Source organism: Cynocephalus volans, chromosome 1 (genome assembly GCF_027409185.1).
Source record: "Cynocephalus volans isolate mCynVol1 chromosome 1, mCynVol1.pri, whole genome shotgun sequence".
NCBI classification, from domain to species: domain Eukaryota; kingdom Metazoa; phylum Chordata; class Mammalia; order Dermoptera; family Cynocephalidae; genus Cynocephalus; species Cynocephalus volans.
In genome coordinates this window covers 162,742,866-162,768,959 of record NC_084460.1, presented here as the reverse complement: position 1 = coordinate 162,768,959, position 26,094 = coordinate 162,742,866, and the positions used below count along the sequence as shown (strand labels likewise).

General features: G+C 37.7%; 1 protein-coding gene across 1 annotated transcript in view; it reads left to right on the top strand.

Moving 5' to 3' along the window:
• NRIP1 (nuclear receptor interacting protein 1) overlaps positions 1 to 8,480 on the top strand; it is a 97,715-nt gene extending 89,235 nt beyond the window's left edge. The window contains exon 4 of the mRNA XM_063101144.1: positions 1,287 to 8,480. Coding sequence (XP_062957214.1) covers positions 1,628 to 5,098 — 3,471 coding nt within the window. The 5' untranslated portion in view covers positions 1,287 to 1,627 and the 3' untranslated portion in view covers positions 5,099 to 8,480. The remainder of the gene's footprint in view (positions 1 to 1,286) is intronic.
• Positions 8,481 to 26,094: the final 17,614 nt, after the last annotated feature.

The window sequence follows — 26,094 nt, the reverse complement described above, 5'->3', positions numbered from 1 at the left end:
ACTCACTGGCTGAGTGCCAGTCACGAAAAAGACAACAACAACAACAAAAAAAATTAACTTTTTCATTTCCATGCATGATCAAGGTAGTTGTTGATAGAACCAAAGAGGTCTAATAGCTTGAACAGCATGTTCTGGCATCTTGAATAACAAAGTTCATGGAATTTGTTCCAGCTTCTCTTCCAAAGGCGTGGTGGCTCCCTTCTTTAGGTTAAATCTGACAGAAAGTTTAACAACTTTTCAGAAATGCAGTGAATTCTTGCTTCTTCAATTGTATATATGTTAGTGATGGGACATTGTTTGGAATCGTCTTAGATAACAGAAATCAGTGGACTGTTTTGCAAATTCTGACTAATAAAAGACATTTTTTATTGTACTTTACATATGTAGTAATGTCTTGTCTTCTGTATCTGCAAGGAATGGACCTCACATTAAAAGTTCTACATAGAGTATGAGAGTAAGGATTTGAACACTGACACATTAAACTTTTGATAGCCCTGAATGAGCATCTAAAGAATCATTCTTTTCTGTCTTTAATAAGTCATGGTAAAAACTATGGGTGGATAAGCTTGTGATTAAATTTTGATGTTTATGAATATGGTTAAGACTGTCACACTTTGCACAGGCCCATAAAATAATTGTAAACTTACTAGTGCCTCCATTTCTTTGAAAACAGAAATTCTAAAAATTACTTAATGTCCAGTGTTTGGGGGGCAATGTCAGAAGAGAATCTGTTGGCTTCGACTTCACATCAGATTTACCAGATGGGTTCATGTCATATGCATCTCTTTTTCTTTTTTTGCACATATAGTAGTCAAACTTTAGGCAAGAATTATCTGATTGTATCAAATTGTTGGATTTATTGATTAAAAGGATAAAAATGATAGCCCAATGTAAGGAAGCTAATTCTAGTTCCCTTATAGAGGTATAAAGGAGACTTAGCATTCACATTACTTTATAGAAAGGTACTTAAGAAAATTCAAAAACTTGGTGGGCTTTGGAAGATAGTTATATAACATTAAAGTATTTTCTCTTCTTTAAATGATTTGATCATTTTAACCCATATGGATTAACCCATAGGATATCCAGTAGAGATTTCCAATTTCATAATGGCAATAAAATAAATTACTAAAGCAGTGACTATAATGCACATATATGTATATTTTATATATATATATGTATAATATATATGCATACTTACAGATGCTATATTTTTTTGGCTTATACATATCATAGCATGATTCTAGTTCTGCACCTCCTTAACTATTTCTATTTTTATTTTTTTTTAGAACATTGATATTTGCATTTAATGGGGAACAAAAGATGAAGGAGGAAAAGCACTATATTCTCTAAGGATTATATCTGCTTGCTGCTACAGACCTATGTGTTAAGAAATTCTTCTGCTGCTTCTTGCTTAGAAAGAAGTTGATCAGCTGTGTGGAGTTGCCTGCCTTTTATCTTGTCATTGCTAGAAGAAATCCTAGTCGGAATGTAACAGTACATGTCCATCTAATTGCTATGGAAGGTGATAAACTGCCATTCAGTTATTAAAGTTATATCTAACTTGCCCACAGAAAACCATTCTTTAAAGTGAATAGAAATCAAGCCCTTGTGAACACTTCTATTGAACATGACTCATGGAGAAGAGCTTGGCTCTGATGTGCACCAGGATTCTATTGTTTTAACTTACCTAGAAGGATTACTAATGCATCAGGCAGCAGGGGGATCAGGTACTGCCGTCGACAAAAAGTCTGTTGGGCATAATGAAGAAGATCAGAACTTTAACATTTCTGGCAGTGCATTTCCCACCTGTCAAAGTAATGGTCCAGTTCTCAATACACAAACATACCAGGGATCTGGCATGCTGCATCTCAAAAAAGCCAGACTGTTGCAGTCTTCTGAGGACTGGAATGCAGCAAAGCGGAAGAGGCTGTCTGATTCCATCGTAAATTTAAACGTAAAGAAGGAAGCTTTGCTAGCTGGCATGGTTGACAATGTGCCTAAAGGCAAACAGGATAGCACATTACTGGCCTCTTTGCTTCAGTCATTCAGCTCTAGGCTGCAGACTGTTGCTCTGTCACAACAAATTAGGCAGAGCCTCAAGGAGCAAGGATATGCCCTTGGTCATGAATCTTTAAAAGTGGAGAAGGATTTAAGGTGTTATGGTGTTGCATCAAGTCACTTAAAAACTTTGTTAAAGAAAAGTAAAGCTAAAGATCAAAAGCCTGATACCAATCTTCCTGATGTAACTAAAAACCTCATCAGAGATAGGTTTGTAGAGTCACCTCATCATGTTGGACAAAGTGGAACAACGGTCATGAGTGAACCCTTGTCATGTGCTGCAAGATTACAGGCTGTTGCAAGCATGGTGGAAAAAAGGGCTAGTCCTGCCACCTCACCTAAACCTAGTGTAGCTTGTAGCCAATTAGCATTACTCCTTTCAAGCGAAGCCCATTTGCAACAGTATTCTCGGGAACATGCTTTAAAAACACAAAATGCAAATCAAGCAGCAAGTGAAAGACTTGCTGCTATGGCCAGATTACAAGAAAATGGCCAGAAGGATGTTGGCAGTTTCCAGCTCTCAAAAGGAATGTCAATCCATCTTAATGGTCAGGCAAGAACATCATCTAGCAAACTATTGGCTAGCAAAAGTAATGCTACAACATTTCAGAATCCAATGGGTGTTGTTCCTTCTTCCCCCAAAAATGCAGGCTATAAGAATTCACTGGAAAGAAACAATATAAAACAAGCTGCTAGTAATAGTTTGCTTTTACATCTTCTTAAAAGCCAGACTATACCTAAGCCAATGAACGGACACAATCATAGTGAGAGAGGAAGCATTTTTGAGGATAGTAGTACACCTACAACTATTGATGAATATTCGGATAACAATCCTAGTTTTACAGATGACAGCAGTGGTGATGAAAGTTCTTATTCCAACTGTGTTCCCATAGACTTGTCCTGCAAACACCGAATCGAAAAACCAGAAACTGACCAACCTGTTTCTCTGGATAACTTAACTCAATCATTGCTGAACACTTGGGACCCAAAAGTCCCAGATGTAGATATCAAAGAAGATCAAGATACCTCAAAGAATTCTAAGCTAAATTCACACCAGAAAGTAACACTTCTTCAATTGCTACTTGGCCATAAGAATGAAGAAAATGTAGAAAAAAACACCAGCCCTCAGGGAGTACACGATGTGACAAAGTTCAATACCCAAAATTATATGAGGACTTCTGTAATAGAAAGCCCCAGTACAAACAGGACTACACCAGTGAGCACTCCACCATTACTTACATCAACCAAAGCAGAGTCTCCCATGAATCTTTCTCAACACTCTCTGGTCATCAAATGGAATTCCCCAGCATATGCCTGCGGTACTCAGTCTGAAAAGCTAACAAATACTGCATCTAACCACTTGATGGACCTTACAAAAAGCAAAGAATCGCAAGTAGAGAAATCAGCCCAAAATGAAGGTGCACAAAACTCTGCAACTTTTAGTGCCAGTAAGCTGTTACAAAATTTAGCACAGTGTGGAATGCAGTCTTCCATGTCAGTGGAAGAGCAGAGACCCAGCAAACAGCTGTTAGGTGTAAACATAGATAAACCTGTGGGTATGACTGATAGATTAAATAGCCCTGTGCTCCCAAATAAAACAAATGCAGTTGAAGAAAATAAAGCATTCAGTAGTCAGCCAACAGGTCCTGAACCAGGACTTTCTGGTTCTGAAATAGAAAATCTGCTTGAAAGACGCACTGTCCTCCAGTTGCTCCTGGGAAACCCCAACAAAGGTAAGGGTGAAAAGAAAGAGAAAATTCCTTCAAGAGATGAAAGTACTCAGGAACATACAGAGAGAGCTTTAAGTGAACAAATATTGATGGTGAAAATAAAATCTGAGCCTTGTGATGACTTACATATTCACAATACAAATGTGCACTTGAGCCACGATGCTACGAGTGCCCCATTCTTAGGTATGACTCCTACCATGCAGAGACATGCACCTGCCTTACCAGTGTCTGAGGACTTTAAATCAGAGCCTGGTTCACCTCAGGATTTTTCTTTCTCAAAGAACGGTCTGTTAAGTCGATTGCTGAGACAAAATCAAGAGGGTTACCTGGCAGATGATCCAGACAAGAGTCACAGAAATAGTGAACTGACACCCCTAGAATCAAAGAATCTTTGCATGGTTCCTAAAAAAAGGAAGCTTTACACTGAGCCATTAGAAAATCCATTTAAAAAGATGAAAAATAACATTGTCGATGCTGCAAGTAATCACAGTGCTCCAGAAGTACTGTATGGGTCCTTGCTTAACCAAGAAGAGCTGAAATTTAGTAGAAATGAACTTGAATTTAAATATCCTGCTGGCCATGGTTCAGCCACTGAAAGTGAACATAGGAGTTGGGCCAGAGAGAGCAAAAGCTTCAATGTTCTCAAACAGCTTCTTCTTTCAGAAAACTGTGTGCGAGATTTGTCCCCACACAGGAGTAACTCTGTCATCGACAGTAAAAAGAAAGGACACAAAAATCACATGACCAGAAGCAAACCTGAATTCAACATTTCTTCTTTAAATGGACTGATGTACAGTTCCACTCAGCCAAACAGTTGTGTGGATAACAGGACATTTTCATACCCAGGAGTGGTAAAAACTCCTGTGAGTCCTCCTTTCCCTGAACACTTGGGCTTTGCGGGGTCTAGACCAGAATCCGGGCTTTTGAATGGGTGTTCTATGCCCAGTGAGAAAGGACCCATTAAGTGGGTTATTACAGATGTGGATAAGAATGAGTTTGAAAAAGACTGTCCACGACTGACCAAAACTAACCCAATACTGTATTATATGCTCCAGAAAGGAGGCAATTCTGTTACCAGTCGAGAAACACAGGACAAGGACATTTGGAGGGAGCCTTCATCTGCCGAAAGTGTCTCACAGATTACAATCAAAGAAGAGTTACCACCTCCTGCAGAAACTAAAGCTTCTTTCTTTAATTTAAGAGGCCCTTATAACAGCCATATGGGAAATAATGCTTCTCGCCCACACAGTGCAAATGGAGTTTATGGACTTCTGGGAAATGTGCTAACAATAAAAAAAGAATCAGAATAAAATGTACCTGTCATCCAGCTTTGGATCTTTTTAAACCTGATTAGTATGAACTTGAGATCTGTATAAATAAGAGCATGATTTGAGAAAAGCATGGAATAATTGAAACTTTTTTCATTTTGAAAAGTATTGGTTACTGGTGATGTTTAAATATGCATATTAATTTTTGCTTAACATTAGATGTCATGAGGAAACTACTGAACTAGCAACTGGTTGTTTAACACTTCTGTATGCATCAGATATCAACTGTGAGTAGCCTATGAATGAAATTCTTTTATAATCATAAATGATAGGCATAAATTAAAATTTAAAACTCCACCCATAGTGGATTAATGCATTTTGCTGCCTCTGTTAGGTGACTTTATTTTGCTTTTCTGAAGTCAGCCTATATAACGTATTTTTAAACATCCAAATTCTTAGATAATTCTTTAAAGGATAATTACTGAATAAAAAATCTAGTGCTGATTCACATTTCATTATCCAATTCAAAAATAAATTAGAAAAAATATGCCTACATTTTTCACTTTTGCTAAAAAAACATATTTATTTTTAACTCTTGGAGGGGGTTTTGTGGATCCCAGTGTGTCTGCTCCACCCCAGTCCTTTTCAATATATTTCTTTAAACCTTGTACTACTTAGTAAAAATTGATTACAATTGAGGGAAGTTTGATAGATCCTTAAAATAAAAAAACATTTCCATTTTTGTATTTTAACTACTTTACTAATTTAATACTCCTCCTTTTACAGAATTAGGAAGGTTAATGTTTATCTTCAGGTGGTTTCCTGAATAGTTGAATGTTTAAGAAATTGTTTTTAACAGAAGCAAAATGTCTTTTCTTTAGACAAATTTCACCATCTCTTATTCCTGTGATACCTGTGAGTCCTATGTCCAGGATATCTTAAAGCTGGACACAGACTTCCTGCATTAGAATCATCTGGAGATGTTTTTAAATGCAGATTCATAGGCTGCATCTCAGATCTGCAGAACAAGAATCACTGCTAGGTGGACCTGGGAGTCTTCTTTCTTCATCTTAACACTCTCCTTAGGTGTTTTGGCTGCACATTGAAGTTTGAGAACCATTGCTTATGACTTTTCTCAGAACTGTAAAAAACTATTTGAGGCCTGTGTTTTCCCCAGTACAGTCACACGTCAACTCAAAACTTGCAATATTGTCATTCGTATATTACCGTATGTCTTTGGAAATCGGGTTCAGAATACTTTTTATGACAAATTGCGTAGAGGGGACAACTTTCATATCTGGCTCGACATCTCAGGAAAATCTGTGATTATTTATGTGTTCTAATGAGTAACATCTACTTAACTAGCCTTAGGGATGGAATAACAGGGCCACTTACCAAACTCAGGTGATTCCAGGACAGTTTGGAAACTTCTCCTGAATACATCCTTAACTTCTGTTAAAAACCATTGTCCTAAGAATAATGCTGACAAAGACTAACATATTTAGTTCCAACCCAAGAAAGACACTAAACTCAGATTGACTAAATGAAAAAAGTACAAAGGACACACATACATAACGAAATTATACACAGTCACTCCATTAGATCTCTTATTTTAAAATAGTGATTAAAAGTAAACATTGATAATGTCCTGGAAGAACTTAATGTATTATCGAGCCACATGGGGTTTCGATCTTGAAACAAGTCCATTCTTAAGTTGAGTTTTTACAATCCACAATTCATTCATCAGATAATATTTTTAATTGTGAACCAGGTTAGCAACTGACCTGTCAAAAATTATTATATAATTAATGTAATATTAATTGAAGGAAATTTATTTAAAGTTGTTCTACTTGAAGTTGTTTCTAAGATTTTTATATTAAAAATGGGTCTTGTTTCTTAATATGATCTAAAACCCTAAATGGTTATTTTTTTCTCAATGATTTGTAAATAGCTACTGGATATAATAATAGGAGTGAATATTATGCTACATCATAGAAAGATGAAGGCATATGCTTATTCTGACATGAAAATTCCACTGGCCAGTAAATATATTCTACTCCATGTCCATACTGTGACAATCTTATTGTCTACACTATATAAATAAGCTTTTAAACAAGTCATTTTTCTCGGTCATTGTGAAAAGCCTGGAGCCGTAGAAGTATGTCAGAAAAAAATGTTGGTATTCTCCCATGGTTGGAAGAAATGGGCTTTTTACAAGGGAGTAAAACTTAAGTCAGGGAAAAGAACATCAAGGGACAGCATTGCTTTTCTTCTTCTTTTTTGTGTGTTGTTAATTGCTTGTTTTTTGTTGTTAACAATTAAAGGAATGAAAATATGTAATACATAAATATGACCACAAAGAATACTGTTCTGATTTAGTAGAGCATGTCCCCAATTTGAGTTGAGTGATTTTAAAGAAGAGCAGTGAGAAAGGGCATACATCCACAAATTCACTTTGTTTATGCATATGTAGATACAAGGGTGCATATATACACATTTTCAAGAACTATTTTAGATATCTAGACAATTTCTTCCTAATGAAGTCATTTGTGGAAGGGTACTACAGCTCTCATTGACATCAGTAAGGTAGCATTACCTGTTTATTCTCTGCTGCATCTTACAGAAGAGTAAACTGGTGAGAGTATATATTTTATATATATATATATATAATATGTATATATATAGAAAGAGAGACTTGTTACATGAAGATGTTAAAATCGGTTTTTAAAGGTGATGTAAATAGTGATTTCCGTAACAAAAAATACATATTTTGTATTGTTCTAATGCAACAGAAAAGCCTTTTAATCTCTTTGGTTTCTGTATATTCCATGTATAAGTGTAAATATAATCAGACAGGTTTAAAAATTGTGCATGTATGTATACAGTTGCAAGTCTGGACAAATGTATAGAATAAACCTTTTATTTAAGTTGTGATTACCTGCTGCATGAAAAGTGCATGGGGGACCCTGTGCATCTCTGCATTTGGCAAAATGTCTTATGTCAGATCAGACATTCATCCCAACACGACAGTATTCCATTTCTGGACATGACTTCTGTGGTTTAAGCTTTGTGACAGAATGTGCTTTGAATCCAAGGGTCTTAAAAATTTTTTTAAATCAAGTCAACCACTTTTCAACATAAAGAATTCACACAACTACTTTCATGAATTTTTTAATCCCATTGGAAGCATACCAGGAGTATTACAGCATTAGCTGATACTGTAATACAGGCACATTACCATTCTTGGTAAGAATTCTGGGGTTTACACAACCGATTTTGATGCGATCTGCTCAGTAATATAATTTGTCATTTTTATTAGAAATTTCATTTCTTCATGTGATGTCATGAAACTGTACATACTGCTGTGTGGATTTTTTTTGTTTTGTTTTTTAATCTTTTAGTGTTTACTTCCTGCAGTGAATTTGAATAAATGAGGAAAAAATGCATTGTCTCTGCTTATTTTGTGGGCTTTCTCTGGTTTTTAGTTTTTCCATAAATATAAAAGTCCCGAGTCATGAAAATAGCAAAAGGTCTTCAAGGATATTTTGCCCTTCTCAGAAAAATAAAGGGAAAAAAAAAAAAAAAAGAAAGAAAGAAAGAAAGTGGCCAGCAAGTTAGCGAATCTAGAAACAGGGCGGTTTAAAGCATAGCTCAAATTGAGAATCAGCCTATAGCCTGTTTTTCATCATTCAGTGTGTAACTGTTCACTGTAAATTTTTTAACTGGAAAAACACTTTAAGATAAAATTTTGCAAGAGGGCTTTTACCCAACTTCAGTGGGTTTTAAGTTCATTTTAAATGAAAAAAAGGTACTTAATCATTTTCTAAAAATGAATGTGTTTGTGCACACAAATACATATGTAAGTGTATACTACATGTGTACAGGTAATAAGTACAGTAGTTGAGAATAAGCAATATACATATGTAATGAGTAATAGAGACCATTTATTTAGGAGAAAAATACCTGTGTTTCCTTGTGAGCTGATGGTGAAGGGATTTTTATTTTTACAAATATATTGATAATTTAGGAGGAAGACATTTTCCCAAAGATGAGATCTGTTTCCTTGTACTAAAACAGGTCTATTGTAATCCATGCAGCTTCTCTCTCAAAAGGTTTATAAACATTGTCTAAAAAATGTTCAAATAATAGAAACACTTCTCCCTGTTCTACATTATTAAAATGTTGAAAAATGGCACCTTGCTATATGTATAGATGCCGTCATTAGAATGAGAGGTACACAACCAAATTTTGTATTTATTTACATGGTGAAAAAGCAAGACAAGTGTATTGAATGATAAGTTGCCTAAGTAATTTTTGAGAACTATACCAGTTAGCCATTCTCGGCTATAAAATGGTGCCAGTGACTTTAATATGGAGAGTCTTTAAAAATCAAATCAGGTTACAATCACTCATGCTATATCAACAAACCACTGGTATCACTAAACTATGACCTGTTGGGGTATAGAAAATAGGTTTTAGATGTTCATTATTAAGCATAAATCTTAAAAACAAAGTATCTAACAATACATCATCTTGTAGGGGTTGGTAGAGGAACCTATCTATTGACATCATTTAGCATTAATTTAATACTCCAGTTCTCTAAGTGGAATCAAACAGGCAGAATATACTCACCTGGTGTGTATGGTAAGACCAACTCCTTGATAGCATCCTCAGTGAAGGAGTTGGAGTTAGCATTAGGCTATTTCAGATCCCCAAGGAAATCTCAGTCCTTGCGGGTGAGGGAAATGCAAAAACCGGTGCCACATATGAACCAGTCAGCTTGTGATTGTTCATTTGCTAGAGGGCTTTGAAGATGGCAATTTATCTACTAAGACCAAGTCACCAAGTTTTCAGTGATTCAGTCAGTAGGTGTTTAATAAAGGTGTGTTAAATTGACGAGAAAGCAGAAGCTCATCTTCCTATCTGTGCAGTTGGGCTGATAGATATGATATCCTTTTGTTCTGATGCCATAAAATTAATGTAATAAACATCTATTTTTTAACTATTGCATTTTATTTGTTCAGAAAAATCTCATTTCCTAGCCCCACCCCGCAAGAGAGGAAATAAGGTCTTGGTTGAAATCACCTTTGTTATGTTTTAGTTCTTTCCAAATGGCACTGAAAAATCTAAATATAGAGCATATTCAGGATGAGAGATTTGTTTGCAGTGTGGATGGAATAGCTGCCTTTTCCTAGCCAAGTAATACTAATCAACATTACTCATGATTTCTACCCAAGGCCATGGGGAGGAAAGAGATGGAAGCCTCTGGCTTCAAGGCTGTCTTTTTCAAATAAAGAAGACATTTTCAAATAGGTGTTTTTGTAATTACAGGAGACATAGAGACAGGTAGATGTATTTAGGAGGACAGAGAAGTTTAAAGTACAGTGTCCCTAGCTTTGCCAAGGAAGAGGGCAACTTCCCTAAGCTCTTCTCTTCCCATAAGCACCTTTCAAACTTGAGCAAACCACCAAGGCTTCTCATCTTAACTGTATGAATATAGCATAATCATACTTTTATACTCTGATGGACGATAAGGAGATTCTTGTGAGTCTGTACATTTAGAATCATATTTTTTTCCCAACATTGCTCTACCTTGGATAAGGCTGTAGATTGGTAGAAATGGAATATGAAGCCATAGACTATAATAGGGCTAAGATGTCTTATCAACTACATCCCCCCCCCCCCGAAAACCTAACAAATATACCATCAAAACATCATGCTTATTTACCTTAAACGGCCTTAACGATTAGCAAAAGAGTGATACCTCCTTTTGTTCTGTAGCCTGCCTCCCCACCTGAGCACAATTTCTGAGCCACTGCTCCGGAGCTAGGGACAGAGGTGGTTTCCTGCTTCTCTCAGAGTGACGCCCCTGCTTTACAAGGAGGGGGCTGGATCGGGGCAGTCGCCTCTGGAGTTTTCGGCTTGCTTTTCCCAGCGGGGAACCTCTATGAGTGAGCTGACATTAAGGCAACCGAACTCAAGTATTCTCGGCCTGCCACACCTAGGGTAGACTGCCCTCAGAGTGGAGACTGGGAAGAGGAAGAAAGCACCTTTCAGTGAAACTCGCTTGGAATTCAGCCTCTGTAACATGGAGCTTCACAAGGTGTGAGAAATGCTGCTGGCCTGCCAATCCCAAGGAGGTCCTGTAGCCGTTATCTGAAGGCTGGGGATGGAGAGCCTCGTGTTGGCCACACTCAACATGAGTGGAGCTTTGTGAGGAAAGTAGAGTAGTTTAGTCAGGCCCCCTGCCTCAGGTCCGGTTGGGGAGCACATTGTAAACAAGTTGGGGTGGAGTTAGTGTGCATGCGCGCCCGGGTATCTTTGGCTTCTTGCTATTCTTGTGTGCTGTTCAGAGTGAGAGGCAGCGGCTCTGAACTGCTGGTCTGGAGAGCTCAGGTCTAGAAATAAAGACTATTTATTCTTCACCCACGGCTCCAAGGACCTTTTTCCTATTACCTAGCTGGTAGACCTGCGTGTGAAGGGTTTGTGCCCCAGTCTGGACAACAGGCTGGATGGGTCTGTGAGCTCCAGACCCAGCCCTAACTCTACAAGCTTCATCACACTACACTGAGGAGGGGCAGAAGGAGCAGGTCACGACTCAAGTGCCATAGAATCTCACTATTCTTACCAAGACTTAGTAGATTTTCTTGAGTAATTGTTTCTTCATTTGCTGTATGCCCTTAGGGACATTTTCAGATTTTTCTTTTAGGTATTTTCACTGGTTATGTTGTGTTGGAGAATAGGTTTGCAGAGCTCCTCATGGTACCATTCCAAAAGTGGATCTTTCCTATTTATCTTATTTCTGGTCACCAAATAAATGTACACCAGAAACCACATTCCTCCAGTGTCACCTGCTTAAGCAATATTGTGATGGAGCATTATTTCTGTTCATAGGATGGCATATTTCTGGCCTGAAGGGCTAAATCACATGCTACTCTTAAAGACTATTCTTCCCTTTCATTAACTATGATTTACCTAAATCTTCCATTTTCCTCTCTCCAAGAATTTTATTTATTTTTCATGTGCTCTCCTGGATAATATTTAGATTCATAACACTTTGTGCCCATGAAACGTTCCACAATTGTACCCACCAGACCAACCCTCAATGCAACAACTTGCCACCACTTACACATTCACTTGGTAATAATTTTAATGACTCTTTGGTATTGAGCTCAGTTAAAATATTTATTTGTTTGGTTGGTTATTTTTACTTAATTTTTTTAAGCAGTTTTAGATTTACAGAAAAACTGAACAGAAATTACAAAGATTTTCCGTATATTCCCTCTCCCAGTTTTCCTTATATTTAACATCTTGATTAGTGTGGTACATTTGTTCTAATTGATGAACCAATATTGAAACATTATTATTAACTGAAGTTCAAAGTTTACATTGGGATTCACTTTTTCTACTGTACATTTTATGGATTTTGGCAAATTTGTAATAACATGTGCCCACCATTATAGTGTCATATAGAATAGTTTCACACCTTGAAGCTCCCCCTGTGCTCCACCTACCCCCACCTTCACCCCCACCACAAACCCCTGGTAAGCAGTCCCTTGTCACAATAGTTTTGCCATTTCCAGAATGTCATTTACTTAGAATTATATACTACGTAGCCTTTTCTGAGTGGCTTCTTTCCCCTAGTGATATGCATTTAAGGTTCCTCCATGTCTTTTTGTGGCTGGGTAGTTCACTTCTTTTTATTGCTGAATAACATTCTATTGTGTGGGATGTGCCACCGTTTGTTTACCCATTCACCTATTGAAGGAGATCTTAGTTGCTTCCAAGTTTTGACAATTATGAATAAAGTTGCTATAAACATTAGTGTGCAGGCTTTTGTGTGGACATAAGTCTTCCATTTACTTTTGATAAGTGTTTTTTAAGAGGGCAGAAACTTACTGTCTAGTAATTCAAATTTTCTACCACTCCTGTGCTCAAGAAATGCTTAGCCATCAATTCCAAGCACATCAGTTTCATTGGATGTTTCAATCAGGACAGGATAATATGTTGTGTATCACACCACCCTAAACTCTCGGTAACTAGAACCACAAAGGTTTATTTCATATTATTGCTACCTGTCCATCTGGAGTTGGTAGAGGGCTCTGTTCCACCTCATTCTCACTCCAGGGACCAGGATGGTACAGGCTCTGCTGTCTGGAAACGTCATTGGCTATCATGGCAAAGGAGAAAAAACGTGGTGAATTGAGCACTGACTTTTAAAGAACATAACACCTTTTCTCCCATTACGCTAACCAATGCATTGGTCAGCTTAACTTCAAAGAGGTTGAAAATGTAATTATATAGCGTACCCAGAAGAAAAAGAATCAGAAATATTGATGAGAATTTAATAATGTCTTCTTTTAATACTTGATTTTCCAAAGCATAGAACAGTGATCTTTTGATCACTAAATTAAATGTGATTATATTTTAATGTTTGTCTTCTCTCATCATACTGTAGAAAATAGGCTAGAATCTAAAATTAGCCTAAAGACTCAAACAATATTTACTAATCCAAAGAAAAAGGCTTAGATTGTCAGCTAAGCTCTACAGGCTTGCTGGAAGGAAGATGAGCACACCATCTAATCAGTGGTTGGTGGAAAGCTGCTGACACTGTAGGGCTCCAAATGAAGGAGACCAAGTTCTTTTCAGCTGAGCTCGGTGTCCCAACAGAGACTCTCCACTTGTGATGTCGTATGCCGGTATATGCATATACATTTGTTGATTTTATTATTTCAGTTTGTTTATATGAATAAAGTTTTTCTTTTCTTTCCAAAGTGGGATATTCCATTTGAATCTAAACACATCCTGAAACAAATTTCAACTCAGAAGACAGTTTGGGTTTAGGTCATTTCAATTCATTTAATTGTCCTTGAATTCTCAAGTTAAATGTACACTTTTTTTTCAAGATTTTCTGGTAATTTCTGATTTACCAACATCCACCTTATAAAAATTCTTTATTTATAAATGGCTCCTAGATCTAGGTACTCACTCTTTTATATGTTCATTCTGAGAAATTTCTCATCTGCTTTACAGAAACTGCTGTCTTTGGGAAAGTCATCTCTGCCTCCTTTTTTCTTGTCTGTCTTGTCTCAGCGTCACTGTGGTCAAGGATCAAGACATGTCCCACTCCTTACCTGTGCTGTTTGAGCCTGTGCTCGACAGGAACCAAAATCATCCCTGTACTTATGTTTCCCACTGGAAGAGAATTCTCCTAAGTCCTCATCTCAAACTTCTGCATTCCCCATTCTTTTTCCTGAACATCTTCAGAGGCTTCTCCAGGGTTTTTCATTCTCCCTCTTCCCAACATATACCTTGAAAGTAAAGAGATGGCCTGGAGAGGGAGGAGGAATCATCTATGACTGTGGTGATGAGAAGCAAGGAGATGGCAGAAGAGATTCTCTCCTAGAGGATGACACACATTAGCTGCAATTTCCAACCCACTTTAAGGAGAAACCATGGGAATTAGAGTACTGTAGAAAACAAGACTTTGGAATCAAAAGCCTGGAATTTGAGGTTCAGATCCACCACAAACCAACAGTGAACCTGACTAAGTCTCAGATTGTTGGCCTGCAAAAGATCTCCTGCCCTTGAGAGTATTGCTATGATCATGTGATGTATTATATATGAGAGTGTTGTATAAAGTCCTATTCACATGCTCTCTTTTCGAAAAAGTATGTTTATATTTTCAATCGTAGCAATTATATCTGATCATAAATTTATGGGGAATTCAGAAAAGTACATGAAAAAGAGAATAAAAATGATAAGTCTATAATTCCACCACCAAGATATAAATACTATTAGTTTTCTCTATTCATATAAAATGCTAGTACTACTTTCTTCTAATCTGCTAATAATTATATATTTGTGTTTAACGTTGTCAGAATTATGTTCTGTGTATAGCTTGTGTCCTTGTGTGGCATACTCTGTTTTCCAAAAATGTCCACACAATATTTCTAATGTCAAGAACTTGCTGCCTCATAAGAGGTATAGTCTTATTTTCCCTCCACCTGTAACTGGCCAGGCCTTGTAACTGGCTAGATAAATAGAATGAGGCAAAAATGACATTAAATGGTTTCTTGGGCTAGGTCATAAAAGGTGATATGAATTCTGTCTGGCTCTCATTCTTAGGACACTGGCCCTTGGAACCCAGCCACTGTGTTGTGAGGAAGCATAGTTCACACTGAGAGCCTGTGTGAGGTGTTCAGACCAATAGCATCAACTGCTGGACATATGAATGGACAAGACTCACCTTGATTCCAGTTTTTGAGCTGCTTTGCTTGATGTCAAGTGGAGTAGAGTAAAGCTATCCCTATTAAGCTTTGTCCAAATTACAGATTCATGAGCAAAACAAATATTGTCATTATTTCACTTTAATGTTGTATGCACATTTTCTCATGTCTTTAACAAATTTACAACAACTTAATATAGTTGCATAACTTTCCATTATGAGGATATTCTATAATTTATACAAACCTTTCTATGTTGTTGCATATTCTCCCTTCTATCATTTTTTATGCTACGGTACATAATGTTGCTAAAAACATTTTTGCACACATATTTTGAGTTTTGCATTTCTGATTATTTCCATAGAATAACTTCTTAGAAGACAAAAGCAAATCCTTTCTATACCTCAGTTACATTTAATTAGCTTTATGTGGCTCACTAGAATCAAAATAGTTTTAAGTATTGTTATCTCTATAGAAAAGTCACCTAAGATCTAAACTGTAAACAACTGACTCAAAATTTTGGAGCACAATTCTCTTCTGAAGTCAGGAACCCCTTTTTGCATTGATTACTGAATCACAGGGTCAGCACAAAATTTTTATTGAGGATGGTTCTTTCTATCACAGCTTATACCTCGTATCTTCAATTTTCCCTGGATTTATTGCACCCCAGAAGAAATTAGTTTTTAGTTAGGTAAGGTCTTCACCATCTGTGGTACTCTGAATATGGCCGCTAAATGGATATCCATCTCCTAATCCCTAAAGCCTGTGTATATTAACTTAGATGGTAAAATACAATATGTAGGTATGGTTAAGATTAAGATTTTCTTTTTTTTTTTTTTTTAAAAAAAAAAGATGACCGGTAAGGGGATCTTAACCCTTGAATTGGTGTTGTCAGCACCATGCAAACCGGCCATCCCTACATGGGACCCGAACCCGTGGCCTTGGTGCTATCAGCACTGCACTCTCCCGAGTGAGCCACAGGCTGGCCCAAGATTAAGATTTTCAGATGGGAATATCATCTTGGATTATCCAGACAGGGAACAAATGCAATCAATAGAGTCCTTATAAGAGAGAGGCAGTGGGGAAATCTAACACAGAACAGAAAGCAATATGACTGTGGAGGCAGAGATTGGAGCAATGGGGCCACAAGCCAAGGCATGCCTGCAGCCACCAGAAGCCAGAAGAGGCAAGGAACAGATTGTTCCTAGAGCCTCTGAAGAGAGTATGGCCCTGCTGACACCTTGATTTTGACCTAGAGAAACTGATTTTGGTCTCCAGAACAGTGAGAGAATAATTTTCTGTTGTTTTAAGCCACCAAGTTTGTGATGATTTGTTACAGAAACCCTGAGAATTTAATACATTAGTTGTTACTACACAGGAAATAAATTTCAGAGGAGTCAATTTTAATGCTCCAAATTCTGTTTCTAAAATATCTTCCTAGGGCACATAGTAGCTCCAGTAAGCACATACAAAGGACATTGGAGATCTTTTCTTTTTAATGTTTGTATGAAAAATTGTTAAATATCAAGTGTTTATTGTCTGTGGAGAATAATAAAGCAAAGATAAGATTCTTGTGCTTGAGGTATTTATATTCTAAGTTGGGGCACACACACACACACACACACAAGTATATATAAACAGTAGGAGCAGAGTACAGAGCCCTGTTTTTCCTCAAAGTCTGCCTTGAGGTATGCACTTTGAAATATGTAGGAATTAGAGCACATAAACATGAAAGTGTAGTTTGAATCTTCTGCCTTTGGAGATATAATTGCAGTCATGGAAAGGAAAATAACAAGGAGTCGCAGATAACAGGGCCCCCAAGATCTCAAAGAAATAGGTTAACCTCAGTGTGGATCCTAGCATGTCATAAAATATCAGTGTGCACTAGCTTCTCTTTCCCTTCCTTGGTTAAAACTGTCCCTTTATTGTCAAGGTCTAAAAAAAGGCAATACATAACGAATGAATCTGCAGTGATGTTTGAAAAATATGCCCTGACACATTTGGAACATTCCCACTGTTAAAAATCTGCCAGCTAAGAGAAGCTGATTAGAACCCCTGATGGCCCATGGGCAGCCCCATCCAGGTGCTGTTACCTGCTGCTGTCAGCTCTGCCTTGGGCCAGCATGGAGCCAGAGTATCCAGTTGCCTCTCATCTTCATGTAAACATCAGAACAGGAGGCAGCCTTGGCTGTTGATATAAACATGAAGGAAGGTGCTGGCTGGCGAACAGGACAAGGCCCCTCCCTTTCTTGTCTTCAGCGTAGACTTTTATAAAGCCTTTTCAGTGATGAAAGCATCATCCTTTTCTTTATGAAGCGCCTTGACAGGTAGTTTTTGTGTGTCTCTTCATTTGGAATTAGGAAATACTCGCTCTACACACTCTCCCTTGACATTCACAACGAAGAGAGACTTAAAATGATCATCTGTATGGGTGTGTGGATTTAAAATTGAAAGGACAATTCTAAGATCAGCCAAAAGTCCCACACTCCATCACCACATGGTGGATTTTATACATAATTTTACATCACCATTTTCTTCCTGAGGGTGAGAAAAAAAAAAAAAAAAAAAAAAAGACTTGCCAGGTTTCATTTAGCATGTATCATTTTAATACTACAATATATTCTGAAATAAATCATTAATGTGTTATAAATAACAAAGCATAGGAAAAGTTTTCTAGGAATGAAATGAGTCAAAATGGAACAATTGATGTTGTAAACCATAGACAAAGCAGTCATGATCTATGGTGTACAGATTCTAGTTAGAGGAAAAATAATTCATACATATATACATTCATCTAACAAAATATTAAGTAGCACTTACTCTATAACAGCATTGTGTATCCTAGAAATACAATGAGGCATAAGAAAGATTTAATATCTGCTCTTAGAATTTAAACTCTAATTAAAGACTAGTAGGGGACAATTGGTGTTCTGATGGGATACAGTAGGAAAGTACCTGAGTAGCAGTCATACTTTCCAGAGGAAATATTTTTATTGGAACTTAGAAGATGGAAATAGCATAAGCAATGGTTTATAGGCAGGAAAGAGCCTGAAATCTATTAAAATAATGGAAATAGTATTATAGCGGCTGAGAGAAGAGGCCGTGAAGGTAAAAAGAGACCTCTTCATGTGGGTCTTTAAATAAAGACTGTGGACGTTATTAAATGGTCTTCAGCAGGTTAGCGATGTGATCCAATTTATTCTTTAGAAAGAACTCTGTGTCTACAATGTAGAAGATGGCTATTGGAGCTATTGAGGCGAGCGGTGGTTGTGAGAGTGAGAAAGCAGATAAGTGGATGATATGGGGATATTTTGGAGAGATATTTGTCAGTCTTGGTGACTGAGTGGGCAAGGATTGAAAAAGGAAAAGGATAAATCAAGGATGGCTCCTAGTTTTCCAGACTGATCAAGTAGGAGGTGAAGTTAATGAACCCAGTTTCCGACAATCGAATTGGCGATGTCTAAGTGACATTCGAGGGAAGATACTCAACAAAGATTTGGATAAACAGGTTATTTCAAGAGAGAGATTTTGGACAAAGATATAGAGTTGTCAGCATGCAGCTGATTATCGAAGTCATGGGAGCCACAAAGGTTGCTCAGAAACGTTGTAGGTTACGAAGAGATGACTTCGTGGGACAGAACCCTGGGAAGTATGGTGTTTTAAGGGATGGGGAGAAGAGGATCCTGCAAAAGAGGCTATTAGATAGGAGAAAAACAGGTAGAGTATGTATCGTGGAAGCCAAAAGAAAAGAGTGTTCAAAGAAGGGTGGAGTGGTCACAAGTATCCAATGCCACCTTGATCAGTGTTGTCCCTAGTGTATTTGACACCCAGAGCAATTCCCTTCACCATATGGTAAAATTATTCTCAGTTATCATCATGTAAGAATCAGTAATTATGTTTATTTTCTTCATTTGTTCTTTAATTCTAAAATAGGCATAATTTTTAAAAATAAATTTCAACTTTAAAGATATCTTCAAATTCAGTAAACTATTTCGCATATGAAATAAAATATGTACTTACCAACCAAGTCAATAAATAACATCTCACAGTTCGCCCTGTTCTGCTATTTTCAATTTTAAACACAAATAAAAACTCCTAGTGGTATCCTAAAATGACAGAATTAAAATAACTCAATCTCTGTTTCTTTGTCTTTATAGTCTCTGTGCTGTCATTGTTTATTTTGAATCTACTGATTAAACATAGGATGTTTACTGCAGAGTTGTGTACCACAGGGTTGGAGGCACAAGCTGTGCTCAAAGCATGCTTGAATGATTCTGGAGCGTTATGAATTTACTTTTGAAATGAACACGTGTAGCTGAGTCCATGTGTGTGTGTGATAGACAGGGTAACTGCAAACTCCTAAAGTTACCTTTCAGGTAAATGTGATGTTTATTAAAGTATAGATAATAAAAGTGTGCTCATTTGAAGTTTGTGTATATATGTACATATATATACAGTATAACATGATAATATTCACATATAATAATAATTACATATAACATATAAATAATAATATATTATTAAAATGCAACAGTAACCACAGCAATTGCTTAGAAGTTAGATCAACAAAAGAGTTTGAGGAGTTTTTTATGCTAACATTGTTTAGAATTGCTTGAGCATTGTGATAATAAAGAGTTGACCAACTTTTGTCAGTTTTTATTATCATTTTTAAATTCTTTTACACAGAGTACACTCCCATACTTCCTGCCCCCAAGGTGGGCTACTCCCACTGCCCAACCTTTAGTACAGTGCTGACCTTGTTGATAAATACAATGAGACCTGAAAATTACTCATGTATTCAGTTGCAATGAGGTCATCAGTAACCTTGGCAAAAGCAGTTTCCGAGGAGTGGTGGTGGTAAAGCCAGATCACCCTGGGCTGAGAAATCAGTAGATGGAGAAGCAGTTTGGACAGTGACCTGCCTCAGTAGTCTCGATTCTTCCAAGTCCCTGGCCACTCCTCCTCTTCTCCCCTTTGTCTCTGTGTGTACGTTCTAATCTTCAGGCATATTGAACTTTTCCACTCTTCACGGAGCATACCAAGATCCTCAGTGCTTATTTGCCTTTATACCTACCACTCCCGTTGCTTGGAATGCCCCTTCCTCCTGGTTAATTCCTGTCGTGTCCCTCCACCACAACTCAGGGTGAATGATCCAATGGAACCTTCCCAGCTCTCTGAGGCAGTCACAATTAGTCCAGCTGCCCCCACAATCTCCACTTCCATATCTGGCAAGGCGAGTACTACCCAGCTATGCAATATGTTCTGTTTTTCACATCCCTATTGATTAGCATTGTGCCTGCCTGTTTTACTCCTAAAGGTTTGTTGGGTGGATAAATGGGGGAGGGAAGAGTGAGTAAGAGATTAAATGAGTAAATAAATGAATAAGTGAATACAATGAAAGGAAACCTGAGAACTTCAGTTCCATATGTGTAACCAGAGGAAGGCCAAGTGTATTGGTGGCACTGTGATGATGAACTACAGTCACAGATGAAGTTGGTCATGGGCAGATAATTAGCTAAATAGGAAGATTATTATAATGCCATAAATAAAACCAATCAACATGTGGTGCTCACTCAGATCTTTCAGCTCTGGGTGCCTCACCTCTGCTAGGACTGCTCTGGCCCTTCTACTGGGTTTCTCTGGCACCTTAACTGAGAGCAGCATTTTAGTTCCATAGGTGATAGGAAGCAAGGCCAGGTCTGCAAGAGCAGTTTTGTCAACTCAATCTAGAAAATCAGTTGAGCAAAGCAGGAGTTATTGTTGCTTTAATCTGCCCTTACTTGCCCAGGAAAGCCTCTGCTGGGCTCCAAAATGAACGATTCAGATGCATCTAAGTATTTACATTTGTCTGGGAGGGACTGAGATTTCAGTATGTAATTTGATATGTACCTTTCCCCCAATACCTCAGCCTCTCTTCCTGTGCTTTGTTACCTGTTCAGTGACATGAAACCAGCTGACACTTGACACTCTAAATAGCTCTAGGCAGGTCATTTACCTGAGGTCAGGAAGGAAAACTGGGTTATGACTTCATTTCCTAATGCTTCAGACGTAGGGTTTTCCTCTCCTTCTCCTCTCCACTTTCTTAATATTTTTATTTGTTAAGTTTAAAATGGGGCATCTATGTGTCTCAAACACAGACAATGCGAACTTAGAGATTCTTATTGATAATGGAGCTGCTTGAGGCTGGTGTCCTGGATATAAAATTGGGATCTTTCTTCTGAATATTTGTTTTCAGACTGTGCCAGTGGAGATCGCCAGTCTATTTATGCTGATTCTGTCTCCAACAAGAGCCATTTAAATATCTTCAGTGAGTTCAATTGAATGAATAGTTGAATAAATAGTGAAAGATAGATTTCTATGAAGGAACAATAATGTTCAATAATATCTTTTTAGTATGGCAACCTTCATGACTTTTACATATTAGAAAATCTTAACAATGTGCAGCTGGTGAATGAATGTGCCCTTTTGATAGCTGAATATTCTTCTAGGATACAAGGCTCTAGATTTAACAGCTGTCCACTCAACAGTGAAAACAGTACTCAGTTGTGTAAACACTAACTTTTAAAAATCTAATTCTCCTCCCACCTCCATGAGCTTGTTGATACGTGTCTAAGCACTCTTCTTTATTATGGCCTATTCACATTTTGAATAATTTTTGTTACTTATTAGCAACTCAGCTAGCATTGGACACAGTAAGGTCAGGATGAGAATAATAGGATCTTGCTATTTGTTGATAAATATTTGGCAAAGGAGGATATTCATGCTAAAATGAAACCTGGGAAATGTAGTGATATAATAGAAAGATTACAGTTCCAGTCCTGTCTTGGCCATTACAGCTACCATGTGAACTTAGATAAATCAGTTAACATCTCGGGACCTCAGCGTTCTCATGATTATAATAAAAACATTGGATTAGCTCAGTGGTGTTCAATTGTGCCTCTAAAATCCCCAGGGTCATTCAGGAGCTCTAAAGTAACATGGTTTGTCTTCTCTGTGTCTTTTCTGCAGCTTAATTTCCCTTAAGTGCTGGTATAAAACTGTGCTGTAAGTTTACTTCCCTATGTAACGGCTTGCTTTGAATTTTACCACCGTTTATGGTGGAGCTGATGTTCTGCCTTTCACTCTACCCCTCTCCCCGCTACTTTCAACCACATGACTTTCTGGTTTGGCTCCTCCTGTCCAAGGACAAACTCAAGAACCAGCTCTTCTATGATACCTTTATTAACTGTCCAACTCATGCTGCTTTTCTGTGAGCTTCAGTGAAATGGATACTTCATATTCTATTTTATATTGTTTTATTTCTCTCTGTGTGTTATTTGTGGCTGAAAAAAGTAGATTACAAGTTTCATGACAGCATAACTGAGGCAGCCTCTTGATTGCCTCCCCAATGTCTTTTCCTCTTAGGCACAGCTTAATGAAGCCCCTGGCCGTACTTTCATGTAAAGCTGATGATTTATGATTGGTCTAGACCAATTATGGAAATCCTCTTGCCCTTTCTCAGGCTCTCTACTGCTGAGGTTGACCCTTAGATCCAGTTCTGGTCAGTGAGACTTAAGCCAGTTGAAGTCTGTAGGAAAGGTTAGGGGGAAAAAAGCTTTTATTCTCTTGGGGAAAACTGGCTTTTCTGCTCTCTTATTCTTCCTGCCTTGACCGTAGATATGATGCCTGGAACAGCAGCAGCCATATTGCAACTACCAAGCAACCAAGATGGGGAAAAGGCCAAGGAAACCTCAGAGACACAGGGCCCTGACCTTATTAAATCACAAAACTAATGACATCAACTTACCTCTGGAGTTTTGTTTTGTGAGAAAATTTCATTTAAGTAATCATTAAAATTTCAAATATGTAGCTCTTCATTCATTCACTCATTTATTCCACAAATAGTCAAGATGTACTTACAATATCCGAGGCATAGAGCATGAAATGCATTAGTAAACAAAACATAAAAAATTCCTATTGTCACAGAGCTTACATTCAGCAGGGGAGATGAGACAGAAAATTAGCAATGGCCATAATAAGTAAATTTTAAACACTATTAGGAAATGCTAGCTGCTATGGGGAAAAGGAAGAGAAGGATATGGCAACTAAGAAGTCCAGGTTTGGGGGTCAAAAAGTATGCTTGCAAATAGGAGAGCAGAGCTTGATAAATTGATATTTGAGCAGAGACTTGAAGGAGGTGAAAGATTTAATTATGCGGTTATCTGGGGAAAGAGTAATTTAGACATTGGGTGTGACCAATGCAAAGATCCTTAGGCTGGAGTAAGCCTTGTCTGTCTGAAGGAGGCCAGTGTGGTTGTAGTGAAGAGAGAAAGGGGGAAAGTAGTGAGAGTGTTTGTGTGTGTGCGTGTGCACATGCTAGAGGGAGGAAGGGAGCGAGGGAGGGAGGGAGGGAGGGAGGGAGGGAGGGAGAGAGAGAGAGAGAGAGAGAGGTAGACCATGCAGAACCCTTACCAAAGATTGTAAGATCTTTGCTTTTATTTTCTGGGTGAAATGTATTGCCATTTGAAGGTCTTACACAGAATTATAATATGGTGTGACTTAAATTTAACAAGATTTCCTGGCCTGCTCCATTGAAAATAGCTGTAGGGGAAAGCACAAGCGAAAGCAGGGAGAAGGGTAAGGTAGTCATTATGGTAAATGGTTCTTGAGTAGAGAAATGATTCTTGCTTGGATTAGGAAGTAGCAACAGAAGCACAAGTGGGACACTGTGGCACCATGGCTAAGCTAATGTCTGGAATCCTGTCGACATCACCAACTGTTGCGTTCTTAATCCTGTTCGTGAAGCCAATTGTAAAGCTAGGTGATCACACCAGTTGTCGGGCTCTTTTACCTGCAGGTAATCCTGCACCAACTGGGCCGATTGTTGAGCTAGGGCTGGATCTGGAGCTCCCAGACCCCTCAAGCCCATTCACAAACTGGGTCACAAACCCTTCATATGCCAGGCTGGGTCACCAGACCCCTTACACGCAGGTCTGTGAGCTAGGTAACCAGCCAAAAGGTCCCTGGAGCCATAGGTTGGAAAGCATGGCTGCATGGGGCAGACGCCCAGGGTAGACGCCCACCCGCCTGCTTCACTAAAACTACTGTCTTCTCTCTCTCTCTCTCTCTCTGAAGAACACAAGAATAGCAACAAAACTAAAAAGATACATTGGTGTGCAAGCGCACTAAGTCCACACACACACACACACACACACAATTTGCTTACAAAGGATGCTGAACCACACCCAGTGGGACCCGAGGCAGGGCCCTGACCAAACTATTCTATTTTCCCAACAGACACATTTTCTTCTTCTGCATATATTTTAAAGGCAGACAAGATTTCTTCACGGATTTGAGTAAAAGTTACCAAGCCCTGTCATTTTAGGGTAGTACTATACACATTAAGGACAAAACCAGCATCATTAAATATAAAATTCTAGTTTTTAAGCTAAGCCAACTGCATGGGACTTTAATATTCAGTTACTGAAAAACATTTTATCTAGTGTGGAAGTATAACGTAGCAGGCAATTCCATATATCCAAACATTTATTCATTTTTGAGAATTTATCCCATTATTCCCATTTAATCTTATCAAGAATAGGTTGAGGAAATTTTCAAGCACAAGACTTCATTTATTAAGGAGTAATTCATAAATACAGCAGTGTGAAATGAACACATGGTTCTCTTTTGTTATTTTCCTAAAACTAATTTGACTGACTCTAAGTAAACTTTTCATGTCAATAGCATTTTTTGGAAAAAGGGAGAACTCAAGTTAATAATTTCAGGTTCAAAATATTGTCAAGAAGTAGGTTGTAGTTGTTGAGATTTGATGTAGAAATTTTGCAGAACAACTCTGAAGATTCCATAGCATTCCATAATTGGTTATTTTGGAATCCCAAGGTAAAGATACTATTTAATGTATGTGCGTATGTATGCCCAAGTTTAGTACTGGCAAATGAAATTGAGTGAGGTGCTACAAAGCATGGGTACTGGTGAGACAAGGGTGCATATTAAAAAGACAATGCATAAGTTTAGATATCATTTTAGTTTTCCATTGTATTATGTGAGGTTGGGCTATGAGAGTAAGGACAACAGTGTTAGATAGCACTTTTCTTATGTGTGTGCAAAATGTTTCAACTTTCAGCTATAATGAATTAAATAAAAAACTCCAGGAGAAGCAAATGTTTTGCAAGATTTTTAAAGTTAAATCTATGAGAAGAAGAAGGGCTTATTTTCAGATCTTTTTGTATAAATTGTTAATTAAATACTTCTGGCTATTCCCCTATTTACTAATCCAAATATAGGGCTTCTGAGACTTGGTTCTTATTTTTGTTTCTGTTTGCTACATCTATGAAATATCTTTACATTTCTCAATATCCAACAAATATTTAAAGACTATCAGAACTTACATGCTCAGTTCTGCATGTGCAGTGGTGCCTATAATAAATATGGTTCCTATTGTCATTACATTTTTCTATTCTATTAGAATGCCCACGGAATTTATGGAAATGTCTACTTAGGATGCGGTGAGCTGGAATATCAGAGCTTTAGATCTGGAAGAAATTCCTGATGATGAAACCAAGGCACAGAATGGTCGAATGACTTGGCATAGGCCATGTAGTAACAGAGCCAGGAGAGAATCCAGGTTTTTTAACCTTCTGTACCTCATAATCATAGAGTTACAGGTTGGGAAGAGAAGATAAAGGGGAGAGAAGGAATCTCATAAGTTAATTAGCTAATTTTCCAGCAGGACAGATGCAATTTTAAAGATTAAATCAAATGAATATATAAGAATTTAAATGGCTCTTGGAACTAACCCACCTTATTTTGAGA